A 19,332-nucleotide genomic window follows, 5' to 3' on the forward strand; every position below is an offset into this window, starting at 1 on the left:
CTCCTCCTCCTCCTCCTCCTCCTCCCTGTTATTTTTGGAATAAAATGTTAAATCAACATTTCCTGCATAAATTAGCCCTATACTACAAATTCATTCTAACCATGAACTTAGTCATGCTTAGAAAAACTGCTATTGACGATGTAATGCTACATCATAGTTAGCTCCAACAACAGAATGAAGGAGGAGAAATGATGGCTATACAAGTAGTCCTTAACAACCATTTGTTTAACAACTGTTCAGAGTTACAGTGATGCTGAAAAAAGTGACTTACAGAATGGCCCTTCCACTTACCACTGTAGAACCGGTCACATGATCAGAATTTGGGTGCTTGGCAACTGGCATGTATTTATGACGGTTGCAGCATCCCAGCGTCAGAAGCAAAGTCAATGCAAAAAAGCTAGATTTGCTTAATGAGCATGGTACAAAAGGTGGTAAAATCAGGTGCAACTCAACAACCACATTGCTTAGTGTCCAAAGTTCCAGTCCCAATTGTGATTGTAAGTTGAGGACTACTAATAAGTTGGAACAGATTTTATGTCTCCACCGTGCCTTATGTTTTTTACGCAACTGAAATTATTTGAAATTCAAGACAACTGTGCAAAGAAATACTATATTTCTTCCTGCCGCCCAATGTACTTGTCAATTGAGTGCTTGTACCCAGATTACATTACTCAAATGTAATCCCTTATTTATCGTACACAAAGCAAATCAGGAGAATTTTATGTGCTGTTTTGGATAGAAATAAGTACTGCACTATTCATTTATTTTGGCAACTGGGGAAATCATCTGTCTTTCTAGAAAATTGCAGAACTGGCTTAGATATTTCATACATAATTCAAATGTACGATAGTCTTCAATTTACAACCACAGTTGGGACCAGAATTTTTGTTGCTAAAGGGAAAAGGAGCCAAGTATTACTTGGCTTTTTTATTCCCCATTCACTGTTATTCCTTTTCTGCAATCATTTTCTGTGCAACTTTTTTCTGTTCTTTGCTGCGGTAGCATTTTACTTTCATCTAGTATCTCTTTGAGGATAAATGGCATTCAAATGCCTATTGCATGGTCCTGGGGCTCTAAGTTGCTCCAAGTCATTTTTTTACTCTTCCTCCTCCATCTCCCTCCTTCCTCAGTCTGTTGCGGAAAAACAAGCGGGTGCTGGCCTGCTTCTTCATTACACGGTGGCAGAAAGTTTAGCTGCATTTTGAAGGCATTTTTGGGCAGGCTTTGCAAAACATATTGACACTCATGAATTAAATGCATTTTTAAAGGAATATGTAAAAATTGGTTATTGTGTCATGATTTTTAAAATTATTATTCTCTATAGCCTTTTCTTCTTTGTGGTCTAATCCTCATACGTATTTTGCAGGGTCATTTAATATGGTTTTTCCCCCCCTTTTTTTGAATGGCTTTTTGGCTATAGAATCAGATGTGGTTTATAATTGTAGTTCAATCTGAGCTGACATGGCCTGTCACACTGTTTCCCTATGTTTTGAATGAATGTACTTGTTCTCTTGTTCAAACTGCCAGATCCATTTATTAGCTTCTTATGAAAATATATTTTACTCTTGTCTTAAATGAACAATAAATGTTGAATGTAATATGTTTGTCATCTTTTACTTAAGTTTATTTACTTTGATTGGCATTGTTTTAAATATATGGCTATTCATTTAAAGCATTCTGAAGACAGAGGTTTAAAATTTAAGTGAATGAAATAACATATCTGTCTCCTTGAAGCTCCTACTCATTCTCAGTTCCTTCTAATTCCACCTACCAAGGACAGATGATTTATTAACATAAAGCCGAAGACAAGTAACTGTTTAAATGTGCATAATGAAATGCGCATATTATTTCTGCCCCGTTGAGTCTCGAATCCTTTTATACCTGTGTAGCTCATTTTAAGCTTCATTTTTTGTAGAACTCTACTGAATTAAATCTTCCTTTCTTCTCTTGTCTTTTTTTTTTTTTGGCTTTAGGTTATTACGGTTCCACAACAGTTGTCCTCGGGTGTTTCAGAAAGTGAACTCTCTGAGATGTCTCCTTCCTTGGAGCTTGGAACAGAAGAAGGCTGTCCTAGGGGAAAAGAAATGGCTACCTTGCCCAGTGCCATGGGTGAAACTGATGCATTTTGCACGGCCTCCGAACAGCAGGAAGTGGAGGAGACCTCTGCTACCGCAAGCAGCGCGCAGTCCTGCTCAGAGCCGTGGTCTAAAGGGGATGTGATCCAGAAGCAGCCTAGCTCTGACAGTGAACTGTCTGCACCAATGGGTGGTGGCAGCCTAGAAGGCTGGGAGTCAAACCAGCAGTCTCAAGAGGAAAGGGGCGGCACCCACCCAAAGAGGCGTAGTTCTGTTTTTTACTCTGCATCTTCCCCCATGAGCAGTGACGATGAATCTGAAATTGAAGATGAGGACCTGAAAATGGAGCTACAGCGTTTGCGGGAGAAGTAAGGGCACTAACATTGAGCCTTGTACTGTAAAGATTTACATTGCATCTAATCCCAGGGAATTACTAGATTGTGTGGGGGGGGAATCAGATATGGTACAATTATATTTTTTTGCTCCATTAAGCTATTACTTGTGGTTTCTGTTTTGTTGTGTCTGACAAAACTTTATTTTCTTTGTCCGAATTGATTCTTTTTGTTCTCTGTTATCATTTATTAGCATGGAGCTGTCTGCCTTTAACGGTCACTCCTACGTTAGATGTCAATTACTCAACTCAATTTACATAAATTTGCCCATAAATGAATAAGTGCATTTAAAAGGGAAAAAACCATTATTTTTAAATGGTACCTGTGCATCAAGACAAGTATGTCTTTAGAAGTATAATTTCCTTCTTTGTGAAAGAAAAAAACGCTTACTTTTCTGCGAGGGAGCTTGTCAGCTATAGAGTATTTCTTACAAATAGTTTTAATCAAACTGGAAATGTCTTTTTAATAAATCAGAAGATTGCGTCAACCTAATAAGTGAGTTCAGTGTTGCATCCCTGGTTTCAGCATGTAATTGGAGCCATTGAACACCACAAGGGAAGAAATAATCTACGACTACACTGGCACACCAGCTTCATATTTTTCTAACTAAAACAGAACAGTAAATCCTTTGCTTAAAAAAGAGCAAAAAGAACAACCAGTTCTCAACGTCACTGGAATCACCACTAATGCCCACTTACTCATGACCAGGACGGCAGTAACATAGATACAAAGCCAATCCAATTCCATTATTCTTGCAGTATTGTTCAAGGAATGCCTTTTGCAAGTAGGTAAAGTAGAGGGAGCTCCTGGGTCTTTAAACCACACAGCTGCTCCTATCCATTGTCTGGGGGCACAACGGCTCAGCAGTTAAAGACACTGAGCTTGTCAACTGGAAAGCTGACAGCCCAGGTTCAAGACCCGAGCATTACGCAACGGGGTGAGCTCCCATTACTTACCCCAGCTCCTGCTCACCTAGCAGTTTGAAAGCGTGCAAATGCAAAGAGATAAAAAGGTACCACTTCGGTGGGCAGGTAATATAGCTTTCCATGCACCTTGGCATGTAGTCATGCTGGCCACATGACCACGGAAGTGTCTTCAGGCAATGCTGGCTTCCTTGGCTAAAAAACAGGGATGAGCACTAGAATCCTAGAATCAGACACAACTGGACAGGGGAAACCTTTACCTTATCTTTATCCGGTGTCAGAGATACTATGAGGCATTTGTATTCCTTCCTTCACATAGACTGCATAAAGTGCCGTAACCTGGAGATACAGCTTGCTTATTGCACACAAGGACTCCTAGATTTGTAAAATTCTGTGAGGCAAGAAGGAACAAGATAACAGAACATAACAATATGTCAACATTCAATCATAGGTTGCATATAACATTCCATTTAACAGTAGAAAAGTTATTATTACGAGCATAACTTACATAATCTGACAAAAATGTGATTCAATTCCTTTGAGAAGTCATTGTTTGAATTTTATGTTTTGCCATAAGAGAAACTGAGCATACTTTTGCACACCAGTATTCATTAAAACCTCTTCATGGATTACTGCCTTGTCGTGGCGAAGGGACTTGCGTAATTCAATGAAGCTATGAGCTATGCCGTGCAGGGCCACCCAAGATGGAAAGGTCATAGCAGAGAGTTCTGACAAAATGTGATCCACTGGAGAAGGAAATGGCAACCCACTCCGGTATCTTTGCCATGAAAACCCTATGGACAGTACCAAAAGGCAAAACGATATGACGCTGGAAGATGAGCCCCTTAGGTCGGAAGGGGTCCAATATGCTACTGGGGATGAGCAGAGGGCTAGTACTAGTAGCGCCAGAAAGAATGATGAGGTGGCTGGATGGAGTCACTGAAGCAGTAGGCGTGAGCTTAAATGGACTCCAGAAGATGGTAGAGGACAGGAAGGCCTGGAGGAACGTTGTCCATAGGGTCACGATGTGTCGGACACGACTTCGCAACTAACAACAACAACAACATTCATTGAAAAGTTGTCTAAAAAATTCCAGTTTAGAGCAATTCTCAATTTTGCAGCCAGGAGTAAGAATACAATAAGGATATTTCTGCTTAGTTTAGAATTATCTCCCTGGTGAAAAGGGAAAGGTTTCCCTTGTCCACTCATGTCCGACTCTAGGGCTGGGCGCTCATCTCCATTTTCTGCCCAAGGGAGCCAGCATTGTCTGAAAATGCTTCCATGGTCATGCGGCCAGCTTGACTATATGCCGAGGCACATGGAACACTGTTACTTTCCCACCAAAGTGGTACCTATTTATCTAGTTGCATATACATGCTTTTAAACTACTAGTTGGTAGGAGTTGGGGCAAGAACAGGAGCTCACCCTGTCATGCGGTACTTGGGTCTCAAACTGCCAACCTTCCAGTCAACAGTTTGAGACCCAAGTACTAGGTGACGAGGTAAACTCCCATTCTTGCCCCAGCTCCTGCCAACCTAGAACTTCTATGCAATAATCCCAATTCTAGAATACCTTCTACTTTTGCTTAGTTGTTATTCTGATCCCTTTGAATGGTGTCTTCCAATAAGGTACCACTTACATAAGTCCTCCGCATGTGAAAAAAATGTTCTGTTTGCAACCCCTCCAGCGTTCGATGAAGGTTCTTAAAACATCATAGTGGGAAAAGGGAGAAGTGCTGCTTCCCCAGAGCAAGTCAGAGCACTTGATCGGGCTTCCTTCTCCAGCTTTTTCTGCCTCCAGGCGATGGCCTCATTCTATGCAGGAGTTTGTCGTGAAACATCTCTCCCTCACACCTTGAGGAAACCCAAGCAAGCTGAGAGTAAAGAGGCCATTAGCCTGAGTCTATGCTCCCTACTTTCCCTTGTGGGGTGACCATTGAGGTGAAAGAGTAACCGAGAACTTACGTCTTGCCAAGGTTTTCTTCTTTTCCTCTGCTTCTGTGTAGGCACATCCAAGAAGTAGTCAGCCTGCAAGCTCAGCAGAACAGGGAGTTGCAGGAGCTATACGAACGTCTCCGCTCCATCAAAGACGGCCGGTCAGAATCCTCTGACATCTCCCTGCAACTGTCGTCCCCGCGACGGCCTAAATCTTTCAAAAGCAAGCTGCGCAGTCGGCCACAGTCTCACTCTCATGTCGACAACGGCATTGTTGCTGCTGGTAAGGAAATGCAAGTGGGCACCCTACACAAGCTACAGGGGCCTTTTTGAGGATTGGTTAGGGGTTCCCTAATTCAGGACAAAAAAGTTGAATTCACTAGTTTGTTATGTCTGCCAACTCAGAACTCTTTAAGACTCTGCCACCTGGCTGTCTGCGCTTTTCCTCCAGTCAACTAAGACAGCTTTCAACCTGGATCTTCCTAAACAGATGGATGCCTATTGATTCTGAATGCAATGCGTGCCTTCCTTATCACCCCCACACCCAGCTGTAGCATATGCTATTTTAGATGCTTCTGATTGTCTTTCCCTTCTCTGCCACCCAGAATGCTGTTGTGCAACCACTGCTGCCTCTGTGATTGACTATCAGTTGAGCATTCAAGCCCATTTGCTGCACCAAAGCTGTTCACAAGCAGAAACTAACCAAGGTATTTGCAAATGTTATATATAAGAAGGGCAATTCAGATGCTAAACTTGCTTATTGCCATTTCCCTCTTCCTCCTCACGTAGAAATGTGCCACAAACATTTGAATATTTTGTTAGACTTACTGTTATACTCCTCCTCCTTCTACTTTGTAAGCTGTTTAGAGTTCCACTGTGACTGAGGCAGCCCTGTACATCTTAATGATTAAACAAGAATAATAGACATGGGGAGGTGTAGTCTGCATGTAGGTCCTCATTATGACAGGTTATGCATCTGAAATTGTTTGGCAAAGTGGCTGATTTTTGCTTGTATGATATTCTCTTTCTTTGGGGAATTTGGGGAAGTTTTAACGATGGAAGTGCAAGACTTTGAGGAGAATAAATGCTCTCCTTCCCTCTCTTAAAACCACCCCAGCCTTGTCGCCCCAAATAAAATTAAACATGGGCAAATATGTTCACCCCCACCTCTTTTGGATGACAGTATGATACTGGAAGACCTTTTCCAGACCACAAATAGAGCAAAAGAATGGTTTGCATGACTCAGAAGTTGGCTTGTCACTCAGCTTCAGTGTTTTGATGCAACTGCTTGAAGAGTACCTTCTAAAACCTTGCTCCTTCTTAGAACAACTCTGCATCGTGAGTAGCACTGCCTCTTGTCAGCAGACAACAGCCAGTAAAAAAGGAATGTTCACAGATGATTTGCATAAACTGGTGGATGACTGGACTAAAGAAAAGGTGGGAAACTCCCTCATCAAGCCAAGCCTCAATCAAATCAAACAGAACAAGCACCGGCTGGATAGTGACAGCTGGAGCAAAGTATATGAGGTAAGAGGTCTTTACCTGCAAGCTCTAGAGTTTGTGTTGTAATTAGATTCACCTTTCTCAACCTGGTACCTTCCGTGTGGGCTGGGTTTGTAACTTCCCAAATTCCAAAACGGCTGCAACCAAAGGGAAATCTGGAAATTGCAATTATCCTCCCCTAATTCAAAGGAGCCTGGTGTAGGGTATTGGCTATGGTAGATACCCTTCAGTGTAAACTTGCACTGTTGATGACTTGCGGTGTAATTTGATCTTCATCTAATAGTAGATGAACTTCATCTATAACTAGAGTTGGGAACCCGCGAGTGAAATCTACCACAGAATGATAAATGTTTTGAGTAGCCAAGACAATTTGTGAAATGTTGTGGCATGACCTGAAACACGTTGTTCAGCTTCCAGATACCTTCAAGTGAATGTGCAAAATGGATCGAGAGGCATGGAAAACATTTGTTTGGAGTCGATACGTATTGCTAAAGAAAGCGCCACCAGTTAATAAATGGAAAACACATTTTTCCACTGATAATGGTGAATGTTGCTTCAAGCACAGTGTAAAACTATGACACTTGTATGTTGCCTGTTTAACTAAATTCTCTTTATTAATAGGTAGATGAAACTTGGACCACATTATTATAAAATTAAGGTTAATTCTAAAGGGTTCAAAAAATTTCTCTGATCATTCTAAGGTAAACTAAAATCATTGTCCTGATGGGGTATTTTTAGGCCCTTCACATATCCCTCTGATTAAGCAATTTTCACTGTATTTTATGAAGTCTTCTCAGGCAGACAATCCATTCTAAGCATTAAGAATAGCTTGCTATTTTTCACCAGAGTTTACACTGGGGTCATCAAAAAATGCATTTGAAAAACTCAAACCTATAGATCCCCTAAGTTGCTAAGGCTATATATTCTTCACAGTTTCAGACCTAATATACCTCAGTGGCAGGGAGACATAAAAGAGAATGCTATTGTGCCTATGACCTGCATTTCAACTTTCCCAAAACATGTGGTAGATCACTGGTGGAGGGGGGGGAAAGGGGGAGAGATGCTGGAATAATTCTGATTCAACCAGGTTTTTCGGTTTTCTGTGATTTGCTGGATAGCTCATAACTAATAAGAGATTACTTTTTTTCCCCTTTGAGTACATTGTCTCTGTTTAAAGTCCAGGTGCCCTATATGAATGGGACAGAAAAGCAGAAGGGTTGCGCACAGCCTTATGTTATGAATAGCTCTGGGAATGGTAAGCTGGGAGTAGGTACTTAGAAAGGAAGTAGTGCTACTAGGATATTAAAACCTGAAAGTTAAAAACTCCACTGCGTGGTAACGTTTGTTCAAAAGTGTGCACCTTTCACTGCATCTTTGGTCTTCTTCCATGCTCTTCTGTTAGCAGATACTGTATTATTTAAAATTACTAAGATGTACCACAGGCAGCTGCTGAGTATGTTTCCTTGCATTTAAAATAGTTTCTGTTTTCCCTTGTGTTTAAGACAACAACATCTACTGTGGGCTACACCTCCACATGGATTTCCTCACTTTCCCAGATCCGCGGGACTGTACCAGCTGCTTTACCCCAAGGACTTCCCCTGTCACCCTTTTCTGGCACACTATCGCCATATGGAATACCACATTTGTGCCAGTATAACACCATCGCGGGAACAGCTTACCCAGTGCAATGGATGGGCATTTCTGGGACAACTCAACAATCTGTCGTGGTCCCTGCCCAGACAGTGGGACCCTTTCAACCAGGGATCAGCATGCCAGCATTTCCAGCGTCACCCGTGCAAAACCCAGCTCCCGTTCCCCCAAGTCCCAAATGAAGATGGATAGCAAAAGGATGCTAGTTATGGGGACTGTGCCTATCTCTCATGACTCCATTCCTCTGCCTTGCATTCTGCTGCCTGGATTTGGGGGTGAATTCCCCAGTGCAGTGATGTGGGAATGGTAGGAGATTGTTTTTGCATTCTCCTCTTTGAATACTTGATTTCATTTTCTTTAGGGGATTTTTTTAAGTACTTGAGAGAGCTTTGGCCTGTGCATCTCTTTTGTTCCTGAGATGGACAGCATGCCATGTGCTGCTTATTAATAAGCCTTCCCTGTCATTCCTGCCCCGTATCCCTTGTTTGCTTTTGTGACAACTGTTTTTGAAGTTGGTAGTTACTCTTCTTGGATTGTACACTTACTAGCATTTGAATTAATTTACAGAGTGGAAGGGATCAGCAGAGAAGAGTGACATTTATATTTGCATTATTGTTACGTTTCCATTTAGTTTCATTGGCAGCTCAGACTACAGGTTAGCTAAGGATTAAAAAAAATATTGGTAGTTTGTTTAGTTGAATTCTATTGTAAACTTTTCTTTCCTCTGTCCCAGAGATAGGCCTTTTGGAAGTGAAGCACTGCTGAAAGAAGAGGCATATAGTTGCTGCCTTCTCTTTGATTTGGGAAAGCTGTCCTGGACAATTCAGAACTAGTATTTGTAGAATGCAACTAGATGTCCTTACACACACTGTATTCAGTAGATACATTGGAATGTTGGCCTGGTTTATTGTACCTGTGTTTGGGACTCTTGAGTTTTTTAAGGCTTATTTTGCAGCTGATACAAATCTTACATTATGGAGTGGGTGGGGGGAGGAGGTAGTATTGGAAAGGGTGGGAACTAGGGCTGGGGGACTATTGTGGGTCTTTTTTAAAAATTGTCCCATCTTGGCCATTTTCACTTCATTTGTAATCCATATTCAACATTTCTTTAGTTGTTGGAAAAAGATTATAAATTGAAACAGGGTCTAGTGCACATAGTTTTTGCATTTAATGGATTGCCTTACAGCAGATAGTGAAATACAGTCTCCTAGTTTAGATGCCTAGTGTTGTTTCTCAGAGCATTAAAGTTTTTAGTGTTTACTGAATTTGATTGCCAAGGTGCAAGATCCATCTTTACATTTACAAATTTAAGAAAATTCTACAGGTATGTATGGCAATAAGGATATGGTGCTGGAATCCCATGTGGCAGGCTTTCTGTTTTTTAGTTACATCTAGTGCTGCTAATTGGATGTCATGTAAAGAAAAGTCTAAAATTTACCAGTTCAAAATCCTTAAAGAGATATAAAAATTTGCTAAATAAAGAGGCATGCTCCCTTGGAGATGTATATCTCATATAATCACTAATTTTAGCAACTGTATTTCACCTGCCATGTGAATATTGTCGTTATAATTTCATCTTGATAGAGAATTGGCTTAGTTTAACGGTACATGTTTAACTTAATCGGCTGTGAACTACCAGTATGATGGAGGTTATAATTCACTGGAGCTAACATTTCTTGTTTTCTATAATACACAATCAGTTTATTCCTTTCTTGTTGGAAATTGTATTCTTATGTGCATTCAGAGGTTGCTTCCTTTGTTGCAAGTCTTTCAGGCGCTTGCTGAAATACCATCTAGCTCACTTTCCCTATTCTTTACTTTGGAATGAAAATTGCCATGCTTTATTTTAAATCCAGACTTAAATGACTGTCTTTTGGATATTAAAAGTGCCATTTTTGCAGCTGTCTGATATTTTGAGCAAGCAATAGGTTTAATTTCATTAAAATTAGACAGTCTTTAAACTTCAAGGTAATTGAATTTTATCTAAAAGACCACATTTAATTCTGACATTAATATGCCATTTGGTTTAATGGTACTGTGGCCAGGAATATCAAGAGTTGCTGCAGATTATTTTATTTAAATCAAGTTTCAGACACCAGCTCTTGTTTTTCGTAAAACAGCATCTGTAGTCTTAGTGATATATTACAGACTATATTTCTCCCCTCTGCATTCTGGACAAAGATTCTGCTTACTGTTTAATGCAGCCTCTTTGTTCGGCCTGCAAGATTTGCAGTGCCTTGTAATGGATAATCTTAGTATCTTTTCAGATTTTTACTGGAAAGTTGAAAAAAATAGTTTTAGTCTTTTGATGCTTGAAAAGTACATTGCTGATTTGCAGCAGTAAAATCGTATATAACTTAAAAGTTTCAGTTTGGAGAACTTAGGCAAGAACAGTGTTATTTTTTTTTTAAAAAAAGACATACATATGATTTGTGGGAAAATCAGCGGAGCATTTCCATGAGCAGAAGCAGTTTCCACTCATAGAGCAGTTGAGAGGTGATTATACCTCTTCCTACAGCCCCATCTGTGCCTTTATAATCTGCTCCGTAAGGAGGGGAGGGGGCACGAAATGAGCAGACAGCTGATTATATGACATTTAATTCCATCTTTTTTTTTTCACTTTCCACTCTTTTAAATAAACTCTGTCAGCAATTCACTTTGACTTGTATGAAAGCATAAAATGTTGTATTCTAGTTTGCTGTTATGTAAAAATGCAAACTGCTAGGAAGTACCCACGAGGGTCTTAAAGGCTGATTTATCTATATGAAAGGTCCCTAGCTCATTTAGCTCTCTCAGGCACACAAATATTTGAATTGTTTTTCTGTTACGAAGTTAAAATGTGGTGTAACACTGGTGCATTTGTGCAATCCTGATTATTGAGTAAACCGTAGAGTATACTTCAGTGTTGTAGGGAAACCAGTGTAACAATAGGAGATATATACGTATATATATATATCAGGGTTACGTTGCTGCTGATTTTCTGTAGAGGACAGGGTCAGTTTAAAGTGCTGTATGGCTAGGTGCAAGGGTATACATCGAATTTCCACTTTCCCTACTTCATAAAATAGTCTCTCCTTGCTGCTTTTCTCTTGGTGGAATTTTGAAACCAGGGTATTCCCACTTGCAAAGAGCAATTTTGAAGAGAAAAATTGGGCACCGTTTGCCTTGCCCATGCCTTTTCTAATTCAATTCCTGATTTTCATGTAGAACTGGCATAACCCATAATCTGACGTAGTTTGTCTCAGTTGAGAATTACAACATATATTGCTTCTTTATTTTTTAAAAAAATGTAGAAAGCACAAACAGAGACATGAGACTTTTAGTTTATTATGTAAAAAACAAACAAAATAAAATACCCTGGAAAATACCCTGTTTAGATCAAATTAGGCTACACAAAAAAGTTTAAAATCCTGCTTATACTATTCAAAGTATGGAGCCTGGGACTTTTTAACATCAGGAAATTATACAACTGAACAATGGTAGGCAAGGGAAAATAAACCTTAATTTACATGGATCAACTGTTAGATTTACGTAGCCTTTTTTCTTCTTGGGTGAATTCAGAAATAACTTGGAATTGAAGTTAAGCAGAAATTTGGCATAATACGCATTTTGCAAACAAGGAGAACAGACCTGATTCCTATTTTCTGTATGTGGATAGCAAGAGTGAGTGAAGGAAATGCCTTTTAAGTAAAGCTTAGATACAGATTTTTTACAGATTTAGTCTTTTCTTCTTTTGCTTTAAGTAGAATTTCCTCACTGTTTTATAGTTGACAGGAGCAGGCTTTCTTTGAAGCCTTGAGGAGTTGGGAAATCCTTACCTGACTTTTCTTTCTACTGTTGAGAGAATGAAAGTGATATTCATGAAGTAACTTGTTTGACACTTCAAAACAGTACGTGTATCTGTAATTTCAGTTTAAGCTGGAATTAGATGCTAAGTGGTTGCTGCTGATAATCACATCCATACGTTCCCCTGCTTATTATTTTCAAAAGCCTTACCAATATAGAACGTATGATCTAACATAATTATGTGCTGAGATTCTTCATTTCAAGTGGAAAAGCATAATGAGATTGTGTTACGCTGTGGAGGGGCGGGGACAAGAGTGGCATCCTTTTATAAGGAGTGGCATCCTTTTATAAAGTTTACTTCCTGTCTTCAATGGCCAGAGTTCAGAGAATGTGACATGGCCAATGTGTTAACTGTGATGTGGATAGTAATTTAACTCTGCCCCAAAAAGTCTCAGAGGCTTTGATTTCATAGGTTTTTGAAACACTACCAAAAACTTTGTAAACACAGGCAATATTAGTATTACTATATCTTTAGTTTGGGGGGGAAAAATAAGAAACCAGATTTTTTTTCTAGTTGGAGTGCCCCCATCTTTGAAGTTATGTAAAGCCACCGGCAATGGAGGAAACATAGATACTTACTATGTTTGTGTATTTTTGAGTCTCTGCGTTTAATGTGAAACATTGACTGCCCAGTTTTTCTTCTCTTCCCCATTGCTTTCATTCTGTTTCTTTTTGAAGCATGCACCCTCTTAAAAAGAAATCAAACTGTGAATTTGGTTTTGGGGAATGTTTTGGAAGGCACTTTCCTGCTGTGAAGCTTGAGCCTGAGCTTGTATGATATGAATGGAATGTATAATTTTAATAACTTTGTGGATTTTTAGGAGTGTTCAAACTGAATTGTTTTCTTTGTTGAAATTTCATGTTTCTTACCTACCTCATTTGTTAGTGCTGTTTAAATCTAGGCTGTGGCATAAACAATGTGTTCTACTGTTTCTGTCTGTTTAAATTCGATACAGTGTTTTGACACATGCTTTTTCCTCTCACTCTCCCATTTTTTATTTTTTTTATTTTTTTTTGTAACTTGGCACAAGCAGCTCATTCTGTTTGCTGTTTTACGGAGGATGTTTAATGTTCACAGAGAAGATTTAACAAGTTTATTCATCAACCTGAGTATAACATAATGACAGATGAATGAAAAGAACAGCTCCGTGCATTTTTTCTAGTGTATATTCCAACTGGTTACAGCAACTTAGCAAGGAGTGTGACTGCCTCATCCGTCTTCCATTACCCAAGGTACCACCATCTAAGTGGGAAAACAAGATTTACTGTCTTTAGGAAAGAATTTCTCACGCAGATTGCTTGGAAGGAGTATAAATTTCTTAGATGTTAGATTTGTTAGTTCTTAACTGAAGTTGATGGATCAATGGGAGTGAAACCATACAGGCTGTAGGTTTAGCCTAAAAAGCCCCACTACAAATTCCTTTTATCTTATCCTTCCTTTCTGGTAAGCATATTGTATTTTCTGTTTACATTAGCCCTAGATTCAAGCATGATTTAATGCTAAAAACATGGGTTGCTGTTCAATCCTTAATAAATCTATTACAATTAGTGCTTACATTAAGACTCATATAAGGAATATGTGTGTAAGTGGGAGAATACCAAACATGGATTCACGTCTTCGCAAAGTGTAAGGATCAGGTATGTTTCACTAGCAAAGGGACTTTACACAGTAAATTTAGGAGAGAAAACATGAAACCACATTCAGGCAATAAACTCATATTCCTTTTTAATTCTGAAACTCAGAAACATTGCTATAAAAATTCTGTCATGTTTCCAGACTGCATTTTCAAGAAAAACCAGTTGATTTAAGTAATATTTTTTAGTTTATTGGTCCAGTTGAACATTTCACTTACAAAACTTATACAGCTAAACTTACTTTAAGGGATCAAACAAACTTTCATCATTTTCCTTTAAAAAAAAAGAAAAGAATTGTGATTATTTTGAGTAGCAGAATTAACTCTCAGAACCAAATACCATATTGCATTTATACAGTTATTCCCAATGTATACAATATATGTTATGATTCTAGTGGCTGCCTTAGAATTAAACTGCAATGAACAAGAGTCTTAGCATACCTGTTTTTAACTAATTTCTTTGTGCATATACATCTCCTTGAAGTTAATGGAACTGAGCCAATTTAAATTAGCAGTGGTTCTAGCATTTAGCATGCCGGAAGAATTCGATCATTTCTTAATAGTTTTCTTCCTTCCATTACAATAATTATAGGAACTTCCTAAATTGTTCATGTCATTATTTCTTTGATTGCAAGAGTAATAAAGTATTGTTTGGGAAGCCAATTCTCAGAGGAGGAATACAGTTGTAGCAAGTACCTTATATTTTACAACATGGCAGACTGTTTTTCTGTAATGAAATGATCCACATACCAAATATTAAATAGCCCTCAGTGATAGGCAATGAATTACAAAACACTTCGAAGTCTGAATGTGTTGTTGCCTTTTAAACATCCAGCTGATCCTTTGAGGCTATCTGTCCAGCATTTTATTAAGCTATTTCTTCTCTCATTTCCATTGACAAAAGAAGGTAAGTGCAGGAGGACAGCAAATAGTATCTTTGAGAGTTGTAGAAATGTACATCCAGGTTCTGTTAGACATGAAGTTAAGAACATGAACAGCTGGATAGTAGAGCTCCTAGTTGCTGTGGATTTAATTTACTTCCAGGTACCAGTTTCTGTCCCACTTTTAAAGCATCCTAAGCAGGATGTTTATGGTTCCTTGTTATGGTTAATTTAGGCCACACAGTTATCCCTTACTAGTTGGGTGTGGTGGTCACATTGGAGGTCCTGTGGTTCTAAAAATTATAATACAACAAAGGACTTCTCTATTTTTTAAAAAAATTGTATCCTATTTGAAGAGAGGCCTGTTTGTTTTTCCCCCCTTTATTCTTTGCTAGAACTAACTGAAGAGCATGTGGGCCTATAATGTATGACAACATGATCAGGTATATCCTGTGAATAAATGTCTCCTTAGATTTACACAAATTGGCAATATTTCACTTTCAGAAATTCAGAAATCGGAATTTTCTTATGTCTCGGTGTGAATTATATCATAATGTAACATCGTAGGACTTTTCAACCCATCAACTTGGCATTAAAGCTGAGATGTTTCTGAATAAACATAGAATGTGGGTGACCTGTTCATTATTAGATGGATGAGGCATCCCATTCAGTTTTTTTAAAAAAACATAGTCCTAAAACTTTATGGTAGAAAACAAATGTCTTTTATCAGCAGTTGTTTCCATGTGTTTTTAAATTATTTTTGCAAGCTGTGAGTTGACTTCATTTGTACACAACCATTAACAAATATTTTTTTAAACTGTTACAAAGGAAAATAAAGGCTGTGTTGGGAAAAAAATGGCTGGTCTTTATTGCTAAAATAGGAAACACAGTGTTTCTTAAAATGCATGTTTATAGCAGAAATCATACCTTTCTAAGGGTGTAATTGTATTTATTTACCCAAATTTACAAACTGCCATCAAAAAAACAGGAAACAAAAAGTTATCTTCCTATCACTACTTTTACCATGATGCCAAGAACTTGGCAAGATTTAGTGGGGGGTAGTGTGGTAGTTCTGCCAAGGACTATTCTCCATTCTTACAAGATAGTTGTTAAGGTGCTGCAAAGCCTTCTTTGCATTTGAATACTCAATTTTTAAATGGCTATTTTGTTACACAAGAGTAATAAAATGCATACATGCTTCTCTCATCATGCTAATCATAATGGCTTGCAAAATCCCCAATGACCTGAGCCTGTAGTCAAACCAAACAATATAGGATTCCAGTAACACAGGTTAGATTCTTGGTGAAGTTAGGGAATCCAGAAGAAAACCAGATAGGAAGTCTTTGAATTTACTTCAGACTGGGAGACTTTGGGCAAGTCACTCTCTCTCAGTCCAACCCACCTTCCAGGGTTGTTGTTGTAGGGAAAGAAAGAAAGTATAGTATTCACCACTATTAGTTATTTATAAAAAAATTAATAAAGGTGGGATAAAAATCTAATAATTGAAGGATGGTATAAAAGCTGGAACATAATGGTATAGAATCGAAGCAGGCACATTTACAATAAAATTGAAGTCAGAAGCTGTGAGGTGTACTAATGAGAACAATCTATAATAACTGGTGGGTCCTGGCAATTCTGCCCTGTCCTCGATAGTTTTGGGTGGTTGGTGGGTTAATAATTCTCTCTCCTACTGGCAAAGCTCTGGACTCTGGGCAGCGTTCATAATGAAAAGGTTAGTATAATTATGAAAATATAGTGAAGGAGCTTTAAAGCGTTGAAACACTTCTTCTCATTTAGCTAAGCTAAATTTATTTAAATTTAAAATTTATTTAAATTTAAATTTATTTAGCTAAGCTAAATAAGCTAGAGCACATCCTGCTGCTGTATTTGAAAATGCCAGCGCCGTCCCCGGTTTCCTTTGGCTGGAACATTTTAAATAAGATTTATTCCCAAGGTTTGGTATGGAGGAGCCGGGGGCGGGGGAGAGCCTGCATCCCGAGAGTGCGGACGTGGACTGGTTGTGCCGCAGGATCAAATGGCCTTCCACGACGAAGGGTTTCGAGGTCGGAGCAGAGCTGGAACTGCTGGCTCGGGGGCTCTGCTGGTATCGGCGGTTTTGATCCGCTCTGCGCTACCAGGGGGCGCCAGCTGAACGTGGCGGACCGCGCGAGGCTGACGAAAAACAGGCAGCTCCGCCGCCTTCGGGGTGCGTGTGTGTGTGTGTTACGTCCGAGTAAGTCAGACTGCATGGGAGGATGGGTAGGCCCCGCGAATTTTTAAGAAAAAGGACGCGAAAAGAGGAGGGCTGAAAATAATGTCACTCTTCCTTTCAACATGGCGCCCGGGACGACGTTCTGGGGACCGGCGAGGTGGAACACGTCTGAAACCCTGGAAAAGGGGGTGACAGACTACATCCCCCAGCATGCCAAGCGCCATGCTAATAAGGCCGAGACGCAGCTCGAACGAAGAGCTTGCCGTTCTTTCCCCCTTCTTAGGTGGCGGTCTCATCCCGCGTGTAGAACTACTAGGTCATGCACCCGAGGGACGGTAGAGGGCACCTACGTGGCAGAGTCGAAGCAAAAATGTAGGACGGATTTACGTTAATGCGCGGAGATTGCTGGAAGTTGTAGTATTTTCAGAGCCATGTTTGGAATAATTGTTTTGACTTTCGCACATAGCATGTGGCCGCATAACGTCACGGAAGACGGGTTCTTTAAAAAAAAGATGGCGGACGTCTGAAGTCCTCGGGAGTTGTAGTTTTAATTTACTTTTTCCGCCTCTTAACGTAGATTTTACGGCGGGGGGGGGAAATGCTTTTCTTTAATGGAACTACAAACCCCCTAAATCTACGCGACGCCAGGAAACCGCGAAGAAAACTTTACAACATGGCGGTTCTTGCGTTCTTTCGGGACTTGTAGTCCCACTCTGTGCTGACTAATAGGCAGCAGATTAAAAAAAAAAAACTACAACTCCCGATAAGCTACCGTCTAAACTGAGGAAAAGGAGGAGGCAAGAGGAGGAGGAGAAGAAAGCTACAATATGGCGGTTGCATCCATTCCTCAGACCTGGGAACTGTAAGACTCGAAGCCCCAGGAGCTGGAACAGCTTGGACTGTGCCAGGTCCTGGTTTCGGGGTGCCAGCCCCTCCTCAGCCTTCCCTGTTTGCCCCAGTGGAAGTGGGCCGCATCCCCGCAGTCGTGCACAGCCATGGGAGTGCAAGGCTTCCAAGAGTTCGTGGAAAAGCGTTGCCCAGGGGCAGTGGTGCCCGTGGACCTACTGAAACTGGCACGGGCTGTAGGGGGCCGGGGAGGCGGGGGCCCTGCCTACTGTGCCACCTTCCACCCACCAGCTGGCTACCCCCATCCTGCCGGGGCTGCACCGGGGCTGGCACCCATGGTTGGTGCTAGCCCTTACCCACACTCGCAGCATGCAGGGGGGTTGGCACCGCCAGCGCCGTGCCCAGCTCGGCTTCTGGTGGATGCTGATTCTGCTTTGCAGCGTCTGTACGGTGGCTACCAGACAGACTGGGTGTGCGGAGGCCAGTGGAATGCAATGGTGGGTTACCTGGCTGCCCTTTCGCAGGCTTGCCTGTACCAAGGTGGGCTGGAGTTAGCTGTCATCTTCAATGGAGGGCTTGGAAAGGAGAGGCTGCCTGAGTGGGCCAGGAAGGCCCAGGCTGAGAGACAGACAGCTCAGCTCATTGCAGGGCATGTGGGCAACAAAGGTACCCCGCCACCGCGAGCCTGGTTTCTTCCTCCTGCCTGCTTGGGGCATTGTGTACGTCTGGCCATGATTCGATTCCGGGTTAAGGTAAGGGTCTGTGGTAATCTTGAATACTTTTATTGTATCCGTATAGAATTCTGTTTCTCCTGTCACGACCATCTGTTTTGGATCTTGCATCTCTGTGTTAATGTGTTTCTCCACTTAGATGTAATTTTATCTATGTTTAGAATGAAGTAGGGTTTCTTTGCAGCCACAATATTTCCAAGCTTCATTCAGTTTCAGATTTCTGTGTCTTTTGTTGCTTTCCCTGACTGGCATTTCTGAAGTATTCCTACTAATTTTAATTTCCTCCCTTAAATAAAATGATTTTTAAATAAAAATTTTATTGTGTGTAAAATAGTAACAGAAAAAAGAATAAAAACAGACACAAAAAGAAAGACATATTTAGTAAAAGTACATATCAAGTACTTTAATTTTTTTAAAAAAAATAGAACAGAAAAAGTATGTTGCAATAAACAAATACAATTCTCTATATAATTAAATATCCATATACACACATATTTCTGGTGCTTTTTTAATTTACTGTAGTTTTGTATAAATGAGTTCCATATTTCCACTATCTTTATCGATACAAAGTTTTTGTCTATATGCAATCTGTTCACAGCAGCAAATATAAACACATCTCCATTCCTTATCATTTATGTTGCTGAAATCTCTGAGGTCTGCTATTCAATTGTCCTTCAGGCTATTTTCCAGTTGTTCTGTTAGGAG

General features: G+C 40.1%; 2 protein-coding genes across 3 annotated transcripts in view; both read left to right on the forward strand.

The window, feature by feature from the left end:
- WNK3 (WNK lysine deficient protein kinase 3) overlaps positions 1–11,755 on the forward strand; it is a 90,100-nt gene extending 78,345 nt beyond the window's left edge. For both annotated transcript variants that reach the window (XM_081320366.1, XM_081320367.1), the window contains 5 exons: positions 1,974–2,443; positions 5,396–5,607; positions 5,930–6,031; positions 6,649–6,851; positions 8,330–11,755. In XM_081320366.1, coding sequence (XP_081176492.1) covers positions 1,974–2,443; positions 5,396–5,607; positions 5,930–6,031; positions 6,649–6,851; positions 8,330–8,659 — 1,317 coding nt within the window. In that variant the 3' untranslated portion in view covers positions 8,660–11,755. The remainder of the gene's footprint in view (positions 1–1,973; positions 2,444–5,395; positions 5,608–5,929; positions 6,032–6,648; positions 6,852–8,329) is intronic.
- Positions 11,756–17,331: 5,576 nt separating this feature from the next.
- FAM120C (family with sequence similarity 120 member C) overlaps positions 17,332–19,332 on the forward strand; it is a 32,082-nt gene continuing 30,081 nt past the window's right edge. Inside the window, exon 1 of the mRNA XM_081321813.1 lies at positions 17,332–18,648. Within this exon, the coding sequence (XP_081177939.1) occupies positions 18,046–18,648 (603 nt within the window). The 5' untranslated portion in view covers positions 17,332–18,045. The remainder of the gene's footprint in view (positions 18,649–19,332) is intronic.

The sequence above is a fragment of the Vipera berus genome, assembly GCF_964194415.1.
Source record: "Vipera berus genome assembly, chromosome: 2".
In the NCBI taxonomy this organism is placed as follows: domain Eukaryota; kingdom Metazoa; phylum Chordata; class Lepidosauria; order Squamata; family Viperidae; genus Vipera; species Vipera berus.